At 45.3% G+C, this 22,445-nt stretch overlaps 2 long non-coding RNA genes and 3 gene segments (V, D, J or C); 1 reads left to right on the plus strand and 4 right to left on the minus strand.

Moving 5' to 3' along the window:
• Nucleotides 1-47: 47 nt before the first annotated feature.
• LOC139362711 (uncharacterized) lies at nucleotides 48-2,318 on the minus strand. The gene is made up of 3 exons (XR_011621897.1): nucleotides 2,067-2,318; nucleotides 619-1,949; nucleotides 48-130 (listed from the first exon to the last, which is right to left on the minus strand). It is a non-coding gene; the product is annotated as an uncharacterized lncRNA (long non-coding RNA).
• A 5,399-nt stretch (nucleotides 2,319-7,717) lies between these two features.
• Nucleotides 7,718-8,584, minus strand: LOC105471200 (T cell receptor beta variable 4-1-like). The segment is given in 2 exon segments: nucleotides 7,718-8,351; nucleotides 8,462-8,584. Coding segments are annotated over 2 exon segments (525 nt in total).
• A 3,950-nt stretch (nucleotides 8,585-12,534) lies between these two features.
• Nucleotides 12,535-13,276, minus strand: LOC139362710 (T cell receptor beta variable 3-1-like). The segment is given in 2 exon segments: nucleotides 12,535-12,987; nucleotides 13,101-13,276. Coding segments are annotated over 2 exon segments (621 nt in total).
• LOC139362712 (uncharacterized) lies at nucleotides 12,699-13,578 on the plus strand. The gene is made up of 2 exons (XR_011621898.1): nucleotides 12,699-12,783; nucleotides 12,950-13,578. It is a non-coding gene; the product is annotated as an uncharacterized lncRNA (long non-coding RNA).
• Nucleotides 13,579-19,589: 6,011 nt separating this feature from the next.
• LOC139362614 (T cell receptor beta variable 2-like) lies at nucleotides 19,590-22,034 on the minus strand. The segment is given in 3 exon segments: nucleotides 19,590-19,933; nucleotides 21,688-21,762; nucleotides 21,880-22,034. Coding segments are annotated over 3 exon segments (513 nt in total).
• Nucleotides 22,035-22,445: the final 411 nt, after the last annotated feature.

Raw genomic sequence — 22,445 nt, forward strand, 5'->3', positions numbered from 1 at the left:
TGCCCCAAGATTTGTCTGTACCAATAGAAGTAGAAATGATTAGAGATGGGGACACACCGCAAGATCACTTCCTGTCCCATCTGTGTGACCTGATGGCTGGGAGTCTGGGTGACTTCAGGTTCTGTGTGTCCTGTGGGAAAAGAAGAAGATTAAGAGAATGGTTTAGAATTGTCTTAGGTAAGTTCAAAACAAGAATCTCCTAGAGTCCTAAGCATCGACCTGCTTTCAAGAGACTAAAAATTGCCCAACATAGGAGCCAGGTATCCATGGCAGGATCACAGCAGGAATGAGGGCTCTCCTAGCTCAGGCATCTGGTCCTGTGGAGGAAAGGAGTGGCATTTTGAGTTCCCATGGACCCCAGGCAAGGTCTGGCAGAATTGCTGGTGTCTGGGGCAACACCCACCATCCCTGGAGCGCCCTCTATAGGAGAGAGGAGGGAGCCTTTGTGTTGGTGCCGAAACCTGACAGTGCAGGGCTCTGCTCAGGGGTCTGACGGTGTGTGCAGAACTGAGGGCCGTTAATTATTAAGAGCAGTGCTGGAAAATACGGGGCTTAGCAAGGTAACCCTGAGTACAAAGTCCGGCTCAGAAATTCCAGGAGGTCGCCTTCTCTTATTACCTGCTGTGAGCAACAATTCAGGTGCAACAGACTCCATGGCTGATAATGGATGCCGCGAAAACTTGGTATTAGGATTAAAGAGACAGAAGGAAAAACAATCAAGTTTGAAAGTTTTAAATCCTGAGTGGAAGAGAGAAGCCAACAAGAAGTTGAAACTCTGCACATGCCCCAGGGAGAGTGAACTAGAGAACAATGATGCAAACCCCATGGGGAACCACTGTCCTCAGGGTCAGGCACTGATACAGCCACCTGAGGAGGGCATTGGGTATTCTTTATTTAAAAAAAAAAGAAAAAGGAGCTGCCGGGTGCGGTGGTTCACGCCTGTAATCCCAGCACTTTGGGAGCCCGACGGGGGCAAATCAAGGAGTTAAGAGCTTGAGACCATCCTGGCCAACATGGCAAAACCACGTCTCTACTAAAAATACAAAAATTAGCTGGTTGTGGTGGCAGGCGCCTGTCATTCCAGCTACCCGGAAGGCTGAGGCAGGAGAATTGCTTGAACCTGGGAGGTGGAGGTGGCAGTGAACCGAGATCACGCCACTGCACTACTCCAGCCTGGTGACAGAGTGAGACTTCATCTAAAAACAAACAAGCAAACAAAAAACAAAAGAAAAGGTCTGAGCAGATTTTGAGCTGGGATGAGGGGTGAGATCCAGGGTCTAACTTGGGTGGAAAGATAAATAAAAAAGGTTCATATTGGAAGGCAGATTGGTGTGGCCAGAGTGTTAAATGCTACACACAAGATTTCCTGAGGCACAAATGAACTGGAAGATACTTGGAAAAACTTAAACTTGACAGCATCTGTCCTGCATTCAAGTTCAGGCACAGTCTCATTCAAGACAAAGTCAGGACGTGGGCTGCAGGTGTCTGGGCAATTGTCACATCCAATAAATGACAGTATTATAGTCTGAGATTTCTGCCGAGGCCCTCCGTGATGCTCAACTGAGTGTTGAGGCTCAGCTGGACATGTTGCCCCCACGGGTTCTTCACTAGACCCAGGAGGTTTGTGCATAGGGAGGCGATGACTCTGCAGGGTTGTGCCTTGGCTGCTGAAACAGAGATTCACAGCTGAGTCTTCTAGCTGCAGCATGACCACATGAAGGTGTACACAAGAGCTGTTGGCATTCAGGTGTGACACTGTGTTGGCACAGTCTCGTTTTGAATGAGTTCCTTATAGTTGTAGTGAAACATGAACTCCAGGGATTTCTTAGCTTTCTGTCTGTAGCAGTATATAGAATCATGTCCCAGATGCTCACGTTTCATCGTCCTTTTACTCCTCATTGCTGTGACCAGGTATTTTGGTGTCTGGGTAATTCCAGTATCCATGGAGCCTGTGAAAATAAGAAGCCAAATTCAGACGAAGCCTAGGACAGAGTATTCTGAGGCAGTTCCATGAAAAAAGCAAAAAATTCAAGGACAGAAATGTCCCACCTGTATCCAGGACTCACCTGAGACAATGGACCACACCACAGTGGAGGCTGCAGCCCATGGCAGGGTCACACGGGCAGAGGCGTGGGGACCCTGAGTCTCCCTGCTTGGCATTCTGGTCTTGTGGGTGTGCTTCCCTGGCCCTGAGACTTGGGCTGCTTGGGAAGTCTGCGCTCCTGCTGGTGTCACTGTTAGTGTCTACAGCTCACACTTCCTCTTTCCCTTTCAAGCTTTGTGTAGACACCTCAAAAGGTGGGTTTAGACTAGCTTGTCAGGGCCAGATGTGCACGGCAGCTTCCTCAGACAGTTGGTTTTTTCTTAGCCACTGCCCGTCCTCACCATAATGAATAACTGGATCTCTCCTTCCTCTTTCTACTTGTGGCTCCCCTCCTCCCCATCATACAGACCCCTTCCCTTTGGGCAGATGCCTTCCCCATGCCTGTCTTGGACCTAGGACAAGCGCACTCTGGCTCCCCTCTCTCATTTCAGAGAACTCCAGGAGGCCTCCTCAGCAGGCTCAGCTGAGCCCTTCCCTGGGGCCAGCTGTGCATAAGTTTAAGACCCAGTAATGTGATGCCAACTAGGGAGGAAGCACCCTTCAGTGGGTGCTGAGTGGGCACGAGAGGGATACTCTGTGACTCCTACCCCCGGGGAGCATCTCACCTACTTAGGATGACAGACCTGAACACAGACTCGAATAACAGGAGGCCCTCCAAGCATGAGCAGAAGGACTGCAGAGATGAGGCTACACAGGTCAAGGTGGAATGAACTTTAGTGTCTTCATGTTGTCTACACATGATCTCTCAACTAGCACAGGAGCAAACTCTGATGCCAGAGCATTTGATTCCTTCCTTAGTCCTTTTCTCCCTTCTGCCTCTCTTCTCCTCTTTCCATTTGACTCGAGAATGTCCCTAAAGTCACAGCTCCTCCTGGTGGTGAAAGAGGCACATGGCCTTCTTCTCAGCCATCTGCCCACAGTCCTCCAGATACAGGACTGGGAGCATAGATACACAAAAGGATTCCGCAGGGGCATACACAAAGCAAGAAGACATTTGAAACCCCGAAGTAAAGGCTTAGCAACTCTCACTGCCCCTTACTGGTGAAACGCCTCCAACAGCCTCCATATACACACATAAGATATCAAAATAATATGATCCCCTAGGTATTTATGGAACACAGAACTATATGTCAGGCACTGTTTGAGGACCAGGAATAGAGCAATGAATAAAACCAACTCTCATGGGCACATGGGCCATTTTAATTTGTTCAAAAAGCTTTTGTGAATAATGTTCACATTCTCAAAGTGCTTCAGGGATTACAGGAGCTATAAGACATGTTTGACGTGGGCTGGGCACGGTGGCTCACACCTGTAATCCTAGCACTTTGGGAGATAGAGGTGGGTGGAATACGAGGTCATGAGTTTCAGACCAGCCTAGCCAATGTGGTGAGACCTCATCTCTACTAAAAATACAAAAAAACTTAGCTGGTGGGGGTGGCGTGCACCTGAAGTCCCAGATACTCAGAAGGCTGAGGTAGGAGAATCACTTGAACTTGGGAGGCGGAGGTTGCAGTGAGCCAAGATCGCGCCACTGCACTCCAGCCTGGGCGACAGAGCGAGACTCTGTCTCAAAAAAACAAAACAAAACAAAACAAAAAAACACATGTTTGACATGTTTACAGATAACATCTAATTTGGAAAGTTTTACAGGGTATGCTTTAGGAAGGTTAAAGTAATTGGTGTTTAGGTGTCTAAATCATTTCATCTACCAACCTCATTTTCTCATCCTTGAAATCTGGATGTGGGGAGAGACTGAAATAATTTTCTCCAACTCTACACAGCTCTGAAACAATGAAAGCCAAGCAGGATAGACTTCACCAGGTTGCTATGCCAGAAGCTTCCATGGTTCACAGCCCCTATCAAAATACTTTACAGAGTGCAGGGGCTTAATACGTATTTGCTTAATTGGTCAATGAATAGATGGGTGGAATGGAAAACAGTAAAATCCACAGGTAAAAGGTAGGTCTAAGCACTTAAAAATTGTGTTTCTAATGTGCTGTGGTTGGCATTGGTATATTTGTATCTGTACCTCCTCAGAAATCAGGTCATAGTCTCAGTATGTAAGGCTGGAATGTAACTGATAAAAATAATTTTTATTTCAAAGGCTATATTTATAAATAATTATGTTTAAATGTTGATGAAGCGTTGTCCAAAGGAGATATGGAAATAGAGGGATTGTTAATTCTTAAATTCTCCTTCTTGTCAGGGTTCACATCATTCTTTGAGCATTTCTTTACTTGATGGCACAAGGGGTTCTAGGCTTTTCCTGCCTGTCTTGGTATCTACTATTTGTCCAAAAGTTCTGCTTCCTTCTAGTGGACAATGATATTTAGAAAACAGAATATGGACACTAGATCTTTTGGGGTGCTTCCGGGGTGAACTACACTTAGGCGTCACAATGGACAGAGCTGTACATACACATGTGTATTCACAGTACATATATATTGACAGGTATCTTTAATTCCTCTTTAGACATATTGAGAAGTGATGAGTTCACACTAGTTCCCATCCAATATTATGTTTATTGTTGTGTCAACTGCTCTCTCTTTCCACATTTGCAACTTCCTTATCCAACACTGAGAAGACTGGTTCTGTTATCCATATAGATCTGCATATTTGATCAATCCCTTTGCATGTAACTACATGTATGCTGCGGCTGTCACCATCTCTCCCTTGTAAATGGCCTTATCCCTCCATTCAAGTTCTGACTTCCTGTGCCAGGGAGACCACCCAGGAGAGTTGAAACTCTCCTCACCTCAGTCCAATTTCTAACACACCACACAAGGGATGCCTTGCCCCACCCAGTGCCCTTTGCAATTTGCTGGGGCTTCCACAATCTGCAGGAGGCTGCTTTCCACACCCCATCTGGACTCACTCCACTTTTGCGGAGACACTTTCCACATGCTGCATGGTCTCTATCTCCTTCCAACAGGCCTCCCTTCTACACAGATACAAAGAAACACACCACTTTGGTCCACTGTATATCATGTCACAGTGTCTTTATTGCATAACTTGAGGCACCTGACATGGGTGATGAGCAGGGAAGGCCTCAGGACCTTTTAGGAAAATCTTCTTAGTGTATAGGGTGATGGTTGCAACTAGTGAGTTTGCTTGTACTTGATCCGTCTGGGCTTCTCTGAGCCCTGTGTAGTTTTATGATTCTTCACCTTGTTCTTCAGGGAGCAATGCCCATTTCATCTTTCTAAAAATCCTAGGGTTTTCCTTCCGTACTAACACACGTTCTTGTGAGTACTTGTCTCCCTTACTCAATTGGATCTTCCTAAGGTCACAGGCTGTATCTTAATCACTTTCTCTTTTCTCCTTCCTAATGCAACCACCCGCCTCACCTGCCAGCATTTGCAGAACACCTTAAAGGTAAAATAGCAGCTGCTCCTTATAGCCCACCACATGCCTCTTTCCATTCTCTCCCTTGAAAGTGGGAGCTGGGGGTCCCCTTCCAATATTTTCAGGTGCACAGTCATTCTTGCTAGGACCAAAAGCTTGAGAACCACAACCAGATGTTTTCTTCTCAGCATTTGAAGGCCTGCCTGAAGTCTCAGTTCCTCAAGGACCCATGCTCTGTTCTGCTTAGTGAACACCTCTGACTACAAATATATAGAAAGACTCTGATTGCGATGGGTACCATGTGAAAGGGAAAAATAAATCACTACATTGAAAAAAGCCCATAGGACATACATCTTTGTTTTTAGTGTGTGTGAATATTCTAGATGGTGAGACTGAGCCAACATTGAGCTGAAACGACTTTTTAAAATCACTAGGTGATATTTGGCGGATCATCAAATAATGGGGCACAAGCTATTCTCATCAACATTCAAAGACTATGTAGAAAACCAGTTATCAGTTGGGTATTGATGCAATGAGAGAAGGTTTTTTGAAGGAGACGACTTCAAGGCAGATCTTAGAGCAATCTACCTAGTCCTGCTCCAACTATTTTTTTCTAAGAAACTATTTCCGCTAGATTATCTACAAAGAAGCCAGCATCAGCTTTGACTACTAGTACCGGGCATGCTATGTCCCTGGAATGGGGAGACACTTTTGAGATTGGCTTTCACAATTTGTAACTGCTACCTAAAGAGAAATATGTGTATTTGCTGGGCTGGAGTTTTCACTTATCCGACTCATCTTTAGCTATTTTAGAACCCACAATCTTCTTTTGGCTTTGTTGACTACTTACCTTCTTACTGTGCCTCTCCTGATCCCATGTTCCCAAGGTATAAGACTGAGAGCAAAAGATTCATAGCCCTGAGGAGAAGACTTTCGGGCTCGACAGGAGGAAGAATTTTCCAGAAGTAGGTACAGTGGTTTCCTGTCCACAATGGAGGCTGGAGGACTATTGGACTATTGGTGGGGATGTTTTGGACAAGGCTTAAGTCCCCAATGCAGCAACGAAGGAGCTTAGCATTTACTCTAGGCCAGAGACAGTGTCATAAACTGGGGATTTTGACATATAATATTTTTTCAGAAGCTCATAATCTAGTTGAAGGAACAGGTAAGGAAATCAAAGCCTGCAACAAAATTGAAAAGTTATAACAGCAACACACGCAACATTTTAAAAGGGCACCAAGAAGAACAGAAAGGGTTAGTATCTAACAAATTGGGGCCTTATAAGGGTGGAGGTAGGGCAGGGCATTGGGAATAAAGAGAACAAAGTGGGAAACATAATCCTTCAAGTGTCAGTCTGGAGAGGAAATCCAGGGAGGAGCTGAGGCCTGAAACCAACAAGGAGACTTCCAGCTGAGGGAAGGAGAGTGGATGAGTCAGGAAGCTTCTAGACCATGATCCACGGGCTCTGCAGCAAGGGGAGCAGACAGAGGCACGTTTGCTGCCTGAAGGGTTCAGAGAAGGTGTCTGTGCACATTTGGAGCTTTGATCAGAGCTAGAAATCACAGTCTAGCTTTGAGTGTTAAAAGGAGAAATTAAGGAATAGACAAGCAGGAATATAGAATAATAGAAGTGGTGAAAATAGATGCATATTTCTCAAACCCATTTCTCAAAGGGTGAGTCTCTTACTGTCCTCTCCAGCTGGCTTCTGCACTGGGATCCTTGCCTGGAAGTTCGTTCTCTGATTTCCCAATGCTCAGAGCTGCTTGACTCTGCGTGACAAAAACCTATAACGAAGGGAACCCTTGGTCCCAAAGAAGAGTCATGGAAACCACGGAACATGAAGTGTCAGGAGAACTCAGTTCCTCGCAGGACGGTGTCTGGCCCAGTGCTGGGTGTGACTCGGTGGTGACACAGGTGATTGCTTGGAGGGTTCTTATGTAACCTTAAGCTAAACAATCTTTTTTAGAGGATGTTTGCTTTATTTCATGATTTCTTTTTCTTTTTCTTTTTCTTTTTTTTTTTGAGATGGAATCTCGCTCTGTTGTCCAGGCTGGAGTAAAGTGGTGCAATCTTGGCTCATTGCAACCTCTGCTTTCCAGGCCCAAGCAATTCTCTGTCTCAGCCTCCTGAGTAGCTGGGACTACAGAGCTGGGACTACAGGCGCGTGCCACCATGCCCAGCTAATTTTTTGTATTTTTAGTAGTGACGGGATTTCACCACATAGGCCAGGCAGGTTTCAAACTCCTGACCTCATGATCCGCCCGTCTCGGCCTCCCAAAGTGCTGGGATCACAGGGGTGAGCCACCATGCCCGGCCTATTTCATGATTTAAAAAAGCATTTTTAAAAAGTAGATCTGAATATGTTTATCGTTTTTCAAATCAGTTGGCAGGGCAGAGTCACACTCAGGCAAAAGAAAACCCACACTCTAAATATGTGCACAGGATGTAAAGTTGCCGCATGGATGAATTAGCAGGTGCTGTGATGTTCTGAAGCTTCTGTCGGGGCTCTTGCAGGAAATGCTCACCCGAGCCCTCCGTGGCCCCCACAGCTTCCTGGCAGGCCCCGAAGGTTTCTGCACAGGAAAGTGATGACTCTGCAAGGCTGTGTCTTGGCTGCTGGCGCAGAGATACAGGGCTGAGTCTTCTGGCTGCAGAGCGCGTAGGTGAAGGTAGAAGAGAGAGCTCTGGGAACATTCAGGTGAGAAGCGACTGGGCACACTTTCATTAATAGAAAGTTTCTCATAGTTGTACATAAACATGATCTCCGGCGGCTTCTTAACTTTCTGCTTGTACCAGTACACAGCCCTGTGTCCCATATGTTGTTCACATTTCAAAGACTTCTTGTTTGTCATTCCCATGACCAGGTGCTTTGGTGTTTGGGTAACTCCACTGTCTATGGGGACTGTAGGAGGAAAGGGACAAAATTCAGGCAGAGCCCAGGAGGAGGGTTGTTGCTGCAGCCACAAGGAAAAGGCTTGGATTTCAAGGACAGTCGATTTGAAGCCAACTCACCTGCTCCCAGGAGACAGAGAACCACACAGCAGAGCAGCCTGCAGCCCATGCTAGCGTCCGGTCTGAGATGAGGCCTCTGACTGGGGTCCTCTGGGTGAGGCACTGGGCTCTGGTCTCCTTGGCCCTGATTGGTGGTTTTACCTGTGATGTCACTGATTCTGACAGCTTCCCCAGACCCAGGGGATAATTATTCCTGGCCATTTTACATCCTTTCTGGGTCCTGATAGAAGGTAGATTTGAATAGTCTGGGCTGGGATGAATGGGCTGGGCAGAAAGGACAGAGCCAGCTTTTTACCCCCCAAGGATATTCCTCTGGCAGGGGCTCTTTGCTCTCAGCTGCTTCCTCATTAAGTGGATCCTCCCTCTATCTCTGTCTCCCTGTCTTTCAGGACCCCTCTCAGCAACAGACCACTCCCGTTCAAGGAATCTCCTTCTGTCCTGCATGATCACACAAGACAGAAGCATTCAAAATGTCCCTTCCCTTATTGTCTAAGCACGGTAGAGCCCTTTTTGCCTGGCTCTGTGGAGGGAGGATGACTGCATGACCACAGATGCAGTGTGGACCAGTGCCCATCATTCAAAGGCATGGCTGATGCCAACCAGCAACCAGGCACTGGGGAGGGAGCTGAGGGAGCACGAAAGGGATGAGCCACCCTCTGTCCCTGAAGCGGAGGGCATGAGGCTTGGCTGGGCTTCGAGCTAACATACACAGGATGCTGAAAAAGAACAACGCAAGGTGTGTGGTGCAAAGGAAAGGGAAAATAGCTTGAAGCTGATGTCAGTGTGCTTGACCTGAGTACAGCCATGCTCTCATTCGAGGTACGGATGGTTCCCCATGGGCAAGATCCCTCCTGGCCCATCTCTCCTCTCACTCTCTATCCCTTCCCCAGGTCCCTGCCTCAGAGGTTTCACGGGAGCACAGCTCCTCCCTGTGGCCAAAGCAGCATTTGGCCACTCACCAACCCAGTGTCCGAATCCAGACTAGATCCATATCCCACATCCCTGAGCAGCAGGGATGGGTTTCAAAGGCCAGGGGAGAATGAAGAGGAAGGAAGTGTTGGCAACAACACAGAGAGTCAGCAGCCAGAACACCAGGTATCCCCACACCTAAGACATTCTAAATTTTTACTCAGCAGAAATTGTCTATGTCTGAGTCTGGGCACCATTGCAACACCTTATCTCTACAAAAATTGCCAAAACTTAGCCAGATGTAATGGTGCATGTCTGTAGTCCCAGCTATTCAAGAGGCTGAAGTAGAAGGATCACTTGAGCCATGGAAGTCAAGACTGTAGTGAGTCTTGATTGCATCACTGCACTCAGGACAGAGTAAGACCCTGCACCCACTAAGCCCCTCAAAAGAAAAAAAAGAAAAGAAAAGAAAAGAAAAGAAATGAAATGAAATGAAACAAAGAAAAGGAAAGAAAAGAAAAGAAAAGAAAATTATCTGTGTCTGGATCCCTAGTAATGAGCAGAACAGACAGTACCCCAGCCCTCTGGAACTTATGGGCCAGTCTGACTTGTTCAACAAATACTCCTTGAGTAACAGCTAGGAACAAGCAGAAAGTCACCAACATTTTCACCCCCAGAATTCTATTTGAGTAGGGCAAGTCAACATATTCAGAAAACAACTAAAGAATAAAAATCTATCTTACATAAAGTTTGAGACATGTAATCAGTATGTCATTGTTCAATCACTTCATATATGTGATGCCATATTTCCTCACATATTAAATCAGGAGAGCGGAAATGAGATGATCTCCAAAGCCCTTCCATTTCTCAAATGTTAGAAACCAAATTGGTCATCAGCTCTGTGGAGAACTTTCCAACTAGAAACCAGCTGGATGACTTCCTATGGGTCTTCTCTACTTCACTGCATAAGCTATTTATGCTTTGTGACCATTTAGTTATTAGAATATCATCAATTTTCTTAAAATGTACTGCTATGCCCATATTGACTTTTCATTCTAGACCATTTAAAGATACAAATGAACACAAATAAACACAAAATGAGATGATTCATACTTTCTAAATGATTTTTACCATCTATTTATTGTTGTATTACAGTGGTATTACCATTTTGTGATGATAATTATAATTGTAGGACTGAGATTACGGTCGTAAATCCATATTATATGTAAATCTACACTGCGATAAGACACTTATCCATGATTTAAGTCAAGGGTTTATAATTTAGATTTGTTTTAACCTGGGGATGTGCTCGGTCAGGAGGAAAACTTTAGCATTCTTCTAATGTATAAATTTCATCAGATTTTCAATGTGGCCCGAAAAACAAACATAAAAAATGTAAAGGATGTAGATTAGAATTTAAGGGTGTTGAATATTCTCCTTCTCAACAGGTTACATATAGTATCGATCTCTAACCTGCTACAGTTGGAGATATTCTATTCACTAGATAAAAACCTAAAATTGCCTTATTTTAAACACTAGTATCATTACCATTAAAATTTTTTCAATTGGTATCTACTTCAGCAAGAAAATACTCTGGCCCTTCTACAAAGAAGTAGAACAAATGCGAACAAATAAAATCGTATTGTATGTTTGGTTCCCAATAAGTAAACCAAATTGCAAAGGAAATAAAAATAAAGCAATAGAATTTAAACTGAAAACTTGAAAAATAGTGAAAGTGAAAGGTTTAATTGTCCTGAGGATAAAAGCTAACATAAGCGTTTCCCACAACAAGGGGTGGTGACCAGAGAGCTCAGGTCATCTGAATTAGGGATGGACCTAAGAAGGAAAATGATCTCAGGACCGTGTGAATTGCAAGAAGAGCGAAAAGTGGAATGGTAAACATGAAGAGAAGCCAAGTAAACATATTTATATAAAATAGAAGTAGTACATGTGATTGAAGATAAGAGGACATAACTGACTCCTAGACAGCTGGGATTTAGGACACAGAGTACTAACAAGGAGCCCCAAGAACCTGTGTAAGAAATTTTTTTTTATTTTTTATTTTTCTTTGTGGGCCAGATCCTAAGTTGTGCATGCAGAGGGTGGCACTCCTGAAGGCCCAGCAGGGAACAAACTCTGGAAGGCTGAAGACATGGGTAGGGATGTCAGAAGATACTCAGGGCCAGAAGGGATTGGCATTCAGACCCAGTGAGAGTGGAGAGTCGTGGTGGGAACACCGTGATTCCCACTAAGACCCTGGAAAGGCATGCACTAGCAAAGCTGACCACATGCTGGGGCTCCCTAAGAGGGAGGGCAAAGCTGAAGTAGACCCTAGCTAGTCATATATTCAACCCTCCCAGAATAAAACCCAATATTATTTCCAAGAAATAACATAATCCAGAGCCTCAAGCCTATGTTGTCCACAATGCTTCACATAAACTCTTTCTAATCTTTCATGTAGGATATTTAGAAGTCTCCTAATTCTTCATGCCACCCAAAAATCTATCTCCTTTCTGATCCATACTACTACCAGTGTTCCTGTACCAAAATATCAGTTTCGTCATGTTGTTTCACTTGGAGTAGGACCAATGGCTCACCACTGCCTAGAGATTTGTGTCCAAAGTCCTTTCAGGTCTCCCAATATCCTCAGTCATCTGACTATTGCCTACTCTTGAGGAGAGTTCAAGATGACCTTCATCAGAATTGGAAGCGACGCTTGCTGGTCACCCTTCTTGAAAAGAAGGAGCCTACAATGCACGAGGCTGCCTCCACCGGCTTCTCCTCAACACTTTCCAGTTTATCTATTGCCATGGAATTTCATGCCTCTCCAAATATTTTTCTGTTAAATAAAGTACTTACTGATCATCAGAATTGTCTCTTGATCTTAGAAATATTTCCTTCCCCCTCCTTTATGCTTGTGCTCATCAACCATTTTTAGCAATCATATTTTTTTCATAATGTTATATAAAATATGGACACATGTGTGCAGCACAGAAAGACAAGAAATAGCTTCCTCCACCAGTTCAGATCTTCAGTGCATGGGACAGGCTCCGTTTTTGTTTGTGGAGCCCTAATACTTCAGTGGCTTTGTTGTGAAGCCCTGCTCTAGCTGAGAAACAATTCTGTGAGACTTTCGTGTGCGTAAAATAGAGGATTTCTCCACTGGGTGCACTAGCCGTCTGTACTACAGACTGAAACTCCATCAGAGGCCATCAGACAGTGGAGACTAGAGCCTTGGGTGCAGGTGCACACACTGGCCCACAGCTTCCTGGCTGAGCTGGGAAGTTTGTGCACAGGAATGCGGTGACTCTGCAGGGCTGTGCCTTGGCTGCTGGCACAGAAATATACAGCAGAGTCACCAAGCTCCAGGGACTTGATGTGAAGATTTAAATGAGCTTTGTCTGGAGAGTCAGGTGAGATGCGATTTGGAACTGTTTCATTTATAATGAGCTGCTTGTTATTGTAGCTAAACATTATCTTCAGCAATTTCTTAGAGTCCTGCTTATACCAATACATAGTATCATGGCCCAGATTTTGTTCACATTTAAGGTACTCGTTCTTTCCTGTCTGTGTGACCAGGTATTTTGGAGTCTGGGAAACAGCTGTGTCCAAGGAACCTGTAAAGGAAAGAAGCAGAATTCAGGCAAATCCCAGGAGGTAGCCTGCTGTCGTCATGGTGAAAAGGTTTAGGGACTCCAACAGGATCATGTCACCTGGGCCCAGGACTCACCTGCTTGGAGGAGGCAGAGGGCCACACAGCAGAGGAGCCTGCAGCTCATGGCAGAGTCAGGCAGACCAGGCAAGGCCCGGGGCAGGATTCTGGTGTGCAGTGGTGAGAAGTCTAGGCTGTGCTTTCCACTGCCGCTGAGAGGGGCTGTGCCAGTGAGGTCACAGCCTGTAATCATTTCCCCATTCCCAGGCTCTCCTCTAGCATGGCTCCTGCTTTCACACCCTTCACTTGCTGCTTTAAAGGATTTTTTGGAACTTCTGGGAAAAGTTGAGAGGGTTGAATTGTGGCCTCCAGGGTGTGTCTCTGACAGTCATTCCTGTGCCATCAGCCCCCTCCCTCCTCACTTCTTACCCCAGATTGACCATCTCCTCCCTTCCTCTCCCTTTCATGCCCTTCCCCGAGAGTCAGGCTGCTGTTCCTCTCTGGATCCTTTGCTTCCCCTTCACAATAAAGCAGAACATTGTTTTGCTCTCTTGAATCTCCGTTCACTTGAAGTTCTGATTAATGGTCAGCAGTCCCCCTGATTCAGAAGAGACTGGCCTGAGATTTCACCTGAGTACCAGCTACAGCCACCTAACCCACATGACTGTGATGCTAGTTCAGAGAAAACCCTGTTCAAGGGTCATTGTTGGGAGTGAACTGCAGCCCTGCTCCCTCTGATGTTCTTATCTGTCCAAGGGGTAGATCTATGAGGAAACAGGAGGCTGTTGGACAACATGCAGACACCGTGTGCTGGGAAAGAATGGCGATGGAGGTCAACAACACGGCAGTCAGGGAAAACAAAAGTAGGTGACGGTACTGCCCTTGAATTGTCTGCTGATAATCCTCCTTGTTGGTACAAAGTTTACAACACAAGCTTATTGCAGAGTTTCTCAATTTCAGCCTGAGTGCCATGTTGGATCAGGTGATTGTTTGTTGTGGGGGGCTGACCTGTGCAGGTAGGATGCTTAGTGGCATCCTTGGGCCCTACCTACCTGATGCCAATGTGACAACACAACATGCCTTCGTGTTTTCTGAATTATCCCCTGTTGAGGACTCCTGTCCCCTTTATTCTTGCCGATGGTACTCCTCTTTTCTGCCAGGCATCATCCACCCAGCTTCAGGGGTGTGGTCGGGCCACAGCTCCTCCTGCCGTGGTCAGCAAGGCCCAGCACTCAGACCTCAGTGCCTCTGTCAGTGGCCCCAGGGCAGCAACCTCTAGGAGGAAAACCAGGGACCAGCACTGCTAGAAAGGCATTTCTCACACACACACATATGCACGCATGCACGTGCATGCACACACAAACAACACACACACACACTAACTTTGGTAATGCTGTCATCTAATGGTGAAACCCCTCCAAAGACAGACCCTGATGGTTCATTTGTGATTTGCTAAACACACAACTAGTACTAAACAAAAGAAAAATGACCACCGTCCTTCTTGGAACTTCAAGCATGCTTTATTTGTTTGCAGTCATTGAATGGCTACTTAGTGCGAATCATGAGTAAACAATATTCTCACTCTCATGATGCTTATAATCCCGTAGGAGCAAAAACACATTCACACATTATCTGTAGACTAAGAACATGAAATACAGGTTGCATGGAGGCCAGCAATATAGTTACTATTTACATTTAAACACTTTTTTAAAAACATCTCATTTCTTCATCTATGAAACAATGGGCATAAATAAATAATTTTCAACCCTCTGTCTAGCTCTAAAATTCTGTGAACACAACTAGATACCCCCTAGATGTGAGTCTTATTCAGTACCTATCTCATTGCACCACACAGCTGACATGGGAAGCCTTTCAAAGAAGGAATGGAAGTGAGGGAAGATAGTGAAATGACAAGAGGCTACATACAATGGTGATGATAACTACATAAAGATGTAACCATTCTTAAAGAGTAAACTTTAAATAAATAAGTATCTCATTATCTTACGCAAGTGTTTTTACCAAATCACATGGATAGTCTCCGGGAGAGGCACTGGAATGAAACTGATAGAAAGACACTCGCCTCACATGAAGCAATGTTAGTTCTGGTTGTTGTTTTGTTTTGTGTTTTACAGGAGACATGAAAAGCAAAAGTGTTTTATTGTCCATCAAGAATTGTCCAGCCTGGGGAATAGCGGCTCACGCCTGTAATCCCAGCACTTTGGGAGGCCGAGGCGGGTGGATCACAAAGTCAGGAGATCAAGGCCATCTTGGCTAACACGGGGAAACCCCGTCTCTACGAAAAACACAAAAAAATTAACCAGGCGTGGTGTCGAGCGCCTGTAGTCCCAGCTACTCTAGAGGCTGAGGCATGAGAATGGCATGAACTTGGGAGGTGGAGCTTGCAGTGAGCGGAGATCGTGCCAAGGCATTCCAGCCTGGGCGACAGAGCAAGACTCTGTTTCAAAAAAAAAAAAAAAAAAAAGGTCTGAGTACAAAAAGGAGCAAATGAATTGATGACGTACCTCTTTTCTAACAGAGCCGACTCTGCTGCACAAGGGGAAAAAAGCTACAGAAGGGAGAGAGGATAGACGCTGGGATCCCTGGGAAGAGTCAGGCTTCCAACAAGAAAGTCAAACGGGGAAGAAAACGTAATAATGTTATCCTGGGGATAACTTAATCCACAAAAAGGCAGAGAGTTGTAGGGGCAAAGGGAACGAGGCAGGAGGCTGCGGAAGAACTAGAACACGTCGAACTGAATGATATCACGATGCATATTTTGAACATGGGTGATATTTTTGGCTGTCCAATATTTCAGCCCCGTGTTATATTTGGGCAATTCCCCCAAAGTTTGGGGGAATAATTAACACAAATTAAATGCAATGCCATGATGGATAGAGATTATTTACTAACAAGGAAAAATGATTATATGTCACTTTTGGTTTTTTTTTTACTGAGAAGAAACTCTAGATTTCTTTGTGAGGGTAGAAGTTCGAAAAGTCCAGGGGGATCCTGACTCTCCAACTCTTACTTACGTTAGTCACTTTAAATATTTAATATTGAGCTTAGAAGTGTGCGTTTTGAATAGTCTGGTTTTATGACTTTACCAGATTTGAAAATGGCTCATACTACAGAAAGTTAAGAAATTTAGATTCTAGCATGTAGACATGAGTTTCCTATCTTAATACGTGCTTTTTTTCCATTCCAAAATAAACTGCAAAATTAACCTCCACAGGACGGCTAATGGTTTTCCTGTTAAACTGTTTGGCTAGACTTTCACTTCCAGGCAGCATGGTGGAAAATCGTAGAGTATAGAGATATTTTCAAGCTCCCTCCTGCTGAATAGCTAACGCCTATATAAAATGTATCTTTGCTGTATTTTTGGATTTCCAAGAAGTAAGGGAAATTTCAACTGCTTTTTGAAAAGGCGAAACAGGAGCCTGTAGTGAAAACAAAATGAAGAGCCTGTTTCAGATGTGCATCCTGGAGGTCTGTCCACGCCGCCTTCTTTCCCATCTGCAGCTGTTTTGGCATCATCTTTTGACATCTGGCCAAGTCCAGCTTCCATGGGTCTTGGGAGACAGGGATAGATGTTGAAGCTGGAGGCTGGAAGGGAGTCTGGTGATGCAGTTTTGATGAACCATTTGCTCAGACCCAGGAGACAGGTTTCCTATCCTTCCAAGCTCTTGCTCCAAGAACTTAGAGGAACATCCAGAAGAGGAAAAAGAAAAGAAAATCCCCTTCTAGCTTAAGTCTTTCATCATTTACAGTCAGGGGAATGGTGCTGCAGGTATTCTTTGGTCTGATAAGTAGATTTCCCTTGGTAATTACTCTCTTTGCAAGATCCCTCGAGGAAGCCCTGATTTGTCAGGCTCACTGCCCAGGTCTCAGGAAGTCATTTCCTGGCAGGATTGAGCTGGAGCAGAGGCCCAGCATCCAGAGGTTCTCTTATTCCTCTCAGGAGCGGGTCCTCCACTGTCATCTGCCTGTGAACTCTCCTCTTTCCCGCCTCAAACTCTCCCCCTTCCTCATCCCATGCAAGGTCACATGCAACAAATCTGGCAGTCTAGGCTCTTTGCTAGAACAAAAGCACCTGCACAGCAAGGCAAATGAACAGTCTGTATTTAACCTCTCACATTTCAGCATTAACACAGCTTCTGCAGACCACATTTTCCCCTGTTGCAAATACACCCGATATTTCTTTTAACTGTCTCCCATGCAGAGAATGCTCTGTCCTTCCTCTGAGTTTCCTTAATCTCAGTAGAGTCACAGCTCCTCCTTGTGGTAAAAGGTCAAACGTGTCAAGACTCTGTCCCATGGTGGACCAAAGGCAGCAGGGTGGTAGAGGTCTTAGAAATAGGGATATGCAGCCAGGCACGGTGGCTCATGCCTGTAATCCCAACACTTTGGGAGGCCGAGGTGGGTGGATCACGAGGTTGAGAGGCCGAGACCAACCTGGCCAATGTGGTGAATCCCGTCTCTACTCAAAATACAAAAATTAGCCGGTTGTGGTGGCATGCACCTGTAATCCCAGCTACTCCAGAGGCTGAGGCAGGAGAATCACTGGAAACCGGGAGGTGGAGGTTGCAGTGTGCCGAGATCGCCCCAATGCACTCCAGCCTGGGTGACATGAGCGAGACTCTATCTCAAAAAGAAAAAAAAAAATGGGAAGGCGGAGAGGCTCACTCCTTCCTTTCTTCAAGAGGCTTCTATTTAAAATACAAACATACAAAATTTTACCTCACCTTTAATAAATATAAAAACTGGCTTTTGGAGTTAATAGACTGAATTTTTGCAGAACAACATTCTTATCAAAAAAACTACATAAACTTAACAAAATATAAAGATAAATGTTTGAAGGCATTTGGAGCTACTGAGGCAGTAAGAACCTAACGGACTGGGATCTCAAGGAGAAAGGAGAGATCTAACAGACTACTTTTCCCTCTAAGTCATTTGCCAGTTTTGTATCGCTGCCTAAGTAGCTGAGAAAAAAAGGGAAGACTGAGAGTATAGCGGGCTTTGAGGAGCATCCACCACGTTTCTGATCTGGAGAACATTTACGTTCAGTGACTACTGAATAGGAGAGGAGCCTGGCAAAGGCCCCAGGCCTTGGTGCTGGGGGCAGGAGCAGGGATTGACTGAAAATGAGCACGAAGGAACTTTCTGGGTGGGGAGGATGAAATGTTTTACAGCTGGATCATGGTGATTGTTGCACAACTCCACAAATTTATCAAAATTCATTGAATTGCATACTTGCAATGGGCAAATATTATGTTATGTAATTTACACTTTAATTAAGCTGTTACACTCCAGACATCTAGTTGGAACTTAAATGGCTAAGACCAAAGGCGAGCAGCCATCACACAGGCCAAATCCCAGCTCTGATCCAGCTCAGTCATCAGCTCAATTAAGGTGATCTGCCCCTGCTACAATTCCCAGCAGAAGCAAAAGTGAATCATCTGGGGAAGATGAAATCATTCAGAGTCTCAGATTATCTCTATAGTTTTTATATACAATATCCAGCATTCAAATAAATCACTAGTTGTATGAGAAAACAAAATCACATGCCCAGAAACCAAACAGAGAAAACAGAAAAAAGAAAGAGACCCAAACAGATTCAGATGTTAAAGTTATCCAAAACTGGCTTTCAAATGACAGATGTTAATATAGTCAATGAAGTAAATGGCAAAATGTAGAATTTTAGCAGACAGCTGCAAATTGTAGGAAGATTTAAGTGGAAATTCCAGAACCCAAAAACACGAATACCTAGAATTTAGATTTCAATAGGTATGTTTAAAACAGCAATAGTTTCTTAAATGAAACTCAAAAAGTTAATCTGGCTGCCTCATGTTAAGTTGAAAGTGACAAATTCATTCCTACCTCTGCCTCTAGGTGCCTCTTGACTTTTGTTGCTGAATTCTGTTCCTGCACTGCCTGGCTTTATTCTGGCGATTCTCATGCTGGTCTAGACCTCTGTTGACTTTGAAATGGTGTAAAATGGTGTCCCAATATTAGACTCCATGTTTTCTACTCTCTTAACTTGTTATTTTGTGAGCTAGCATCATTAGCCCAAATGCATCACACCAGGTTGACAGGGTCATCAGATTGTTCTGCTCTTGACCACATGCTGAGCAAGACTCATTGATAATTGAGTTCCTTGTACCAAGCCCCTTTTCCTTCTGAAGATTTCCGTGGGGATCCTCTATATTCTCATGGAAATACCTGAACGCCCACTCAGTAATCATTTCACCATCCTAGGAGTTAAAATATGTTTTCCTAAGCAACTAAATCCAAAAAATTCTAATAAAAATGACAAAATGAGAATAAAGAAAAGATACAGGTTACTTGGTTGGGTACAATTCTCCCATATTCAGAGCCCACCATCACACTCTGTGGTATCTATAAACATTCTTCAACCCCTACAGTATGTCGTCATTTCTGCCCAAGATATCTTTGGGAATTTCATTTCAGATATCTGTCTTTTTGGAGACATTTGCAAGAACGAACCCAACCAGAGACTTCCTTTTCTTAGACAGGAAGTGGGTGCTGGCGGCTGGGAGGGAGACAGATCTATGAGGGTTTTTGAACAGGCTGGAGGTGTCTTTGTAAGGCTGTGGCTTCACTGCTGGCACAGAAGTACATGGCTGAGTCCTCCAGCTTTGTGGACTTGATCTTCAGAGTGAAATTTGATCCATCAGGCCTTTCAACTGAGAATTGATCATCGAACATTTCAGACTTGTCTGAGATCTTATCATTAACAAAGGAAACCAGAAACTCGACTTTCTGCCCCAAGATTTGTCTGTACCAATAGAAGTATAAGTGATTAGAGATGGGGACACACCGCAAGATCACTTCCTGTCCCATCTGTGTGACCTGATGGCTGGGAGTCTGGGTGACTTCAGGTTCTGTGTGTCCTGTGGGAAAAGAAGAAGATTAAGAGAATGGTTTAGAACTGTCTTAGGTAAGTTCAAAGCAAGAATTTCCTAGAGTCCTAAGCATCGACCTGCTTTCAAGAGACTAAAAATTGCCCAGCATAGGAGCCAGGTATCCATGGTAGGATCACAGCAGGAATGAGGCCTCTCCTAGCTCGGGCATCTGGTCCTGTGGAGGAAAGGAGGGGCATTTTGAGCTCCCATGACCCCACAGGCAAGGTCTGGCAGAATTGCTGGTGTCTGGGGCAACACCCACCGTCCCTGGAGCGCCCTCTATAGGAGAGAGGAGGGATCCTTTGTGTTGGTGCCGAAACCTGACAGTGCAGGGCTCTGCTCAGGGGTCTGACGGTGTGTGCAGGACTGAGGGCCGTTAATTATTAAGAACAGTGCTGGAAAATGTGGGGCTCAGCAAGGTAACGCTGAGTACATAGTCCGGCTCAGAAATTCCAGGAGGTCGCCTTCTCTTATTACCTGCTGTGAGCAACAATTCAGGTGCAACAGAATCCACGGTTGATAATGGATGCCAAGAAAACTTGGTATTAGGATTAAAGAGACAGGAGGAAAAACAATCAAGTTTGAAAGTTTTAAATCCTGAGTGGAAGAGAGAAGCCAACAAGAAGTTGAAACTCTGCACACGCCCCAGGGAGAGTGAACTAGAGAACAATGATGCAAACCCCATGGGGAACCCCTGTCCTCAGGGTCAGGCACTGATACAGCCACCTGAGGAGGGCATTGGGTATTCTTTATTTTTTAAAAAAGAAAAGAAAAGGACCTGCCAGGTGCGGTGGTTCACGCCTGTAATCCCAGCACTTTGGGGGTCCGAGGGGGGCAAATCAAGAAGTTAAGAGTTTGAGACCATCCTGGCCAACATGATAAAACCACGTCTCTACTAAAAATAGCTGGTTGTGGTGGTAGCGCCTGTAGTTCCAGCTACCCAGGAGGCTGAGGCAGGAGAATCACTTGAACCTGGGAGGTGGAGGTGGCAGTGAGCCGAGATCACGCCACTGCACTATTCCAGCCTGGCAACAAAGTGAGACTCCATCTAAAAAAAAAAAAAAGAAAGAAAGAAAGAAAAGAAAAGGTCTGACCATATTTGGATCTGGGATGAGGGCTGAGATCCAGGGTCTAACTTGAGTCAAAAGAAAAGTCAAAAAACGGTTCATTTTGGAAGGTGGATTAGTGTGGCCAGAGTGTTAAATACTTCACACAACATTTTCCAGAGGCACAAGCCAACTGGAAGATACTTGGAACAACTTAAATGTGACAGCTTCTGTCCTACATTCAAACTCAGGCATAGTCTCGTTCAAGACAAAGTCATGCCCCAGGCTGCAGGTGTCTGGGCAATTTAGCGTTGTCACATCCAATAAATGACAGTATTATGGTCTGAGATTTCTGCCGAGGTCCTACGGAATGCTGAACCGAGTGTTGAGGCTCAGCTGAACGCGTTGCCCCCATGGATCTCTGACTAGACTTAGGAGGAGGTTTGTGCACAGGGAGGCGGTGACTGTGCAGGGCTGTATCTTGGCTACTGGTACAGAGACACAGAGCTGAGTCTTCTGGCTGCAGCGCGAACACATGAAGGTATAAGCGAGAGCTGTCAGGGCATTCAGGTGTGAAGTGACTTGGCACAGTCTTGTTCTCAGTGAGTTCCTTACAGTTGTAGTAAAACATGAACACCAGGGATTTCTTAGCTTTCTGTCTGAGCCAATACAAAGAATCATGTCCCAGATGCTCACGTTTCATCATCCTTTTACTCCTCATTCCTGTGACCAGGTATTTTGGTGTCTGCGTAATTTCAGTATCCATGGAGCCTGTGAAAATAAGAAGCCAAATTCAGACGAAGCCTAGGACAGAGTATTCTGAGGCAGTTCCATGAAAAAAGCAAAAAATCCAAGGACAGAAATGTCCCACCTGTGCCCAGGACTCACCTGAGACAATGGACCACACCACAGTGGAGGCTGCAGCCCATGGCAGGGTCACACGGGCAGAGGCGTGGGGACCCTGAGTCTCCCTGCTTGGCATTCTGGTCTTATGGGTGTGCTTCCCTGGCCCTGAGACAGGGGCTGCTTGGGAAGTCTCTGCTCCTGTTAGTGTTACTGTTAGTGTCTACAGCTCACACTTCCTCTTTCCCTTCCACCTTTGTGCCTGCACCTCAAGAGGTGGGTTTAGACTAGCTTCTCAGGGCCAGGTGTGCATGGCAGTTTCCTCAGACAGTCGCATTTTTCTTAGCAACTGCCTGCCCTCCCCACAATGAATGACTGGGTCTCCCCTTCCTCTTTCTACTTGTGGCTCCCCTCCTCCCTGACACTCAGACCCCTTCCCTTTGGGCAGATGCCTTCCTGATGCCTGTCTTGGACCCAGGCGAGCGCATTCCAGCTCCACTCCCTCACCTCGGTGAACTCCAGGAGGCCTCCTCACCTGGCTCAGCTGAGCCCTTCCCTGGAGCCAGCTGTGCATCATTTTAAGACCCAGTAATGTAATACCAACTAGGGAG

This window comes from Macaca nemestrina, chromosome 4, assembly GCF_043159975.1.
Source record: "Macaca nemestrina isolate mMacNem1 chromosome 4, mMacNem.hap1, whole genome shotgun sequence".
Lineage (NCBI taxonomy): Eukaryota > Metazoa > Chordata > Mammalia > Primates > Cercopithecidae > Macaca > Macaca nemestrina.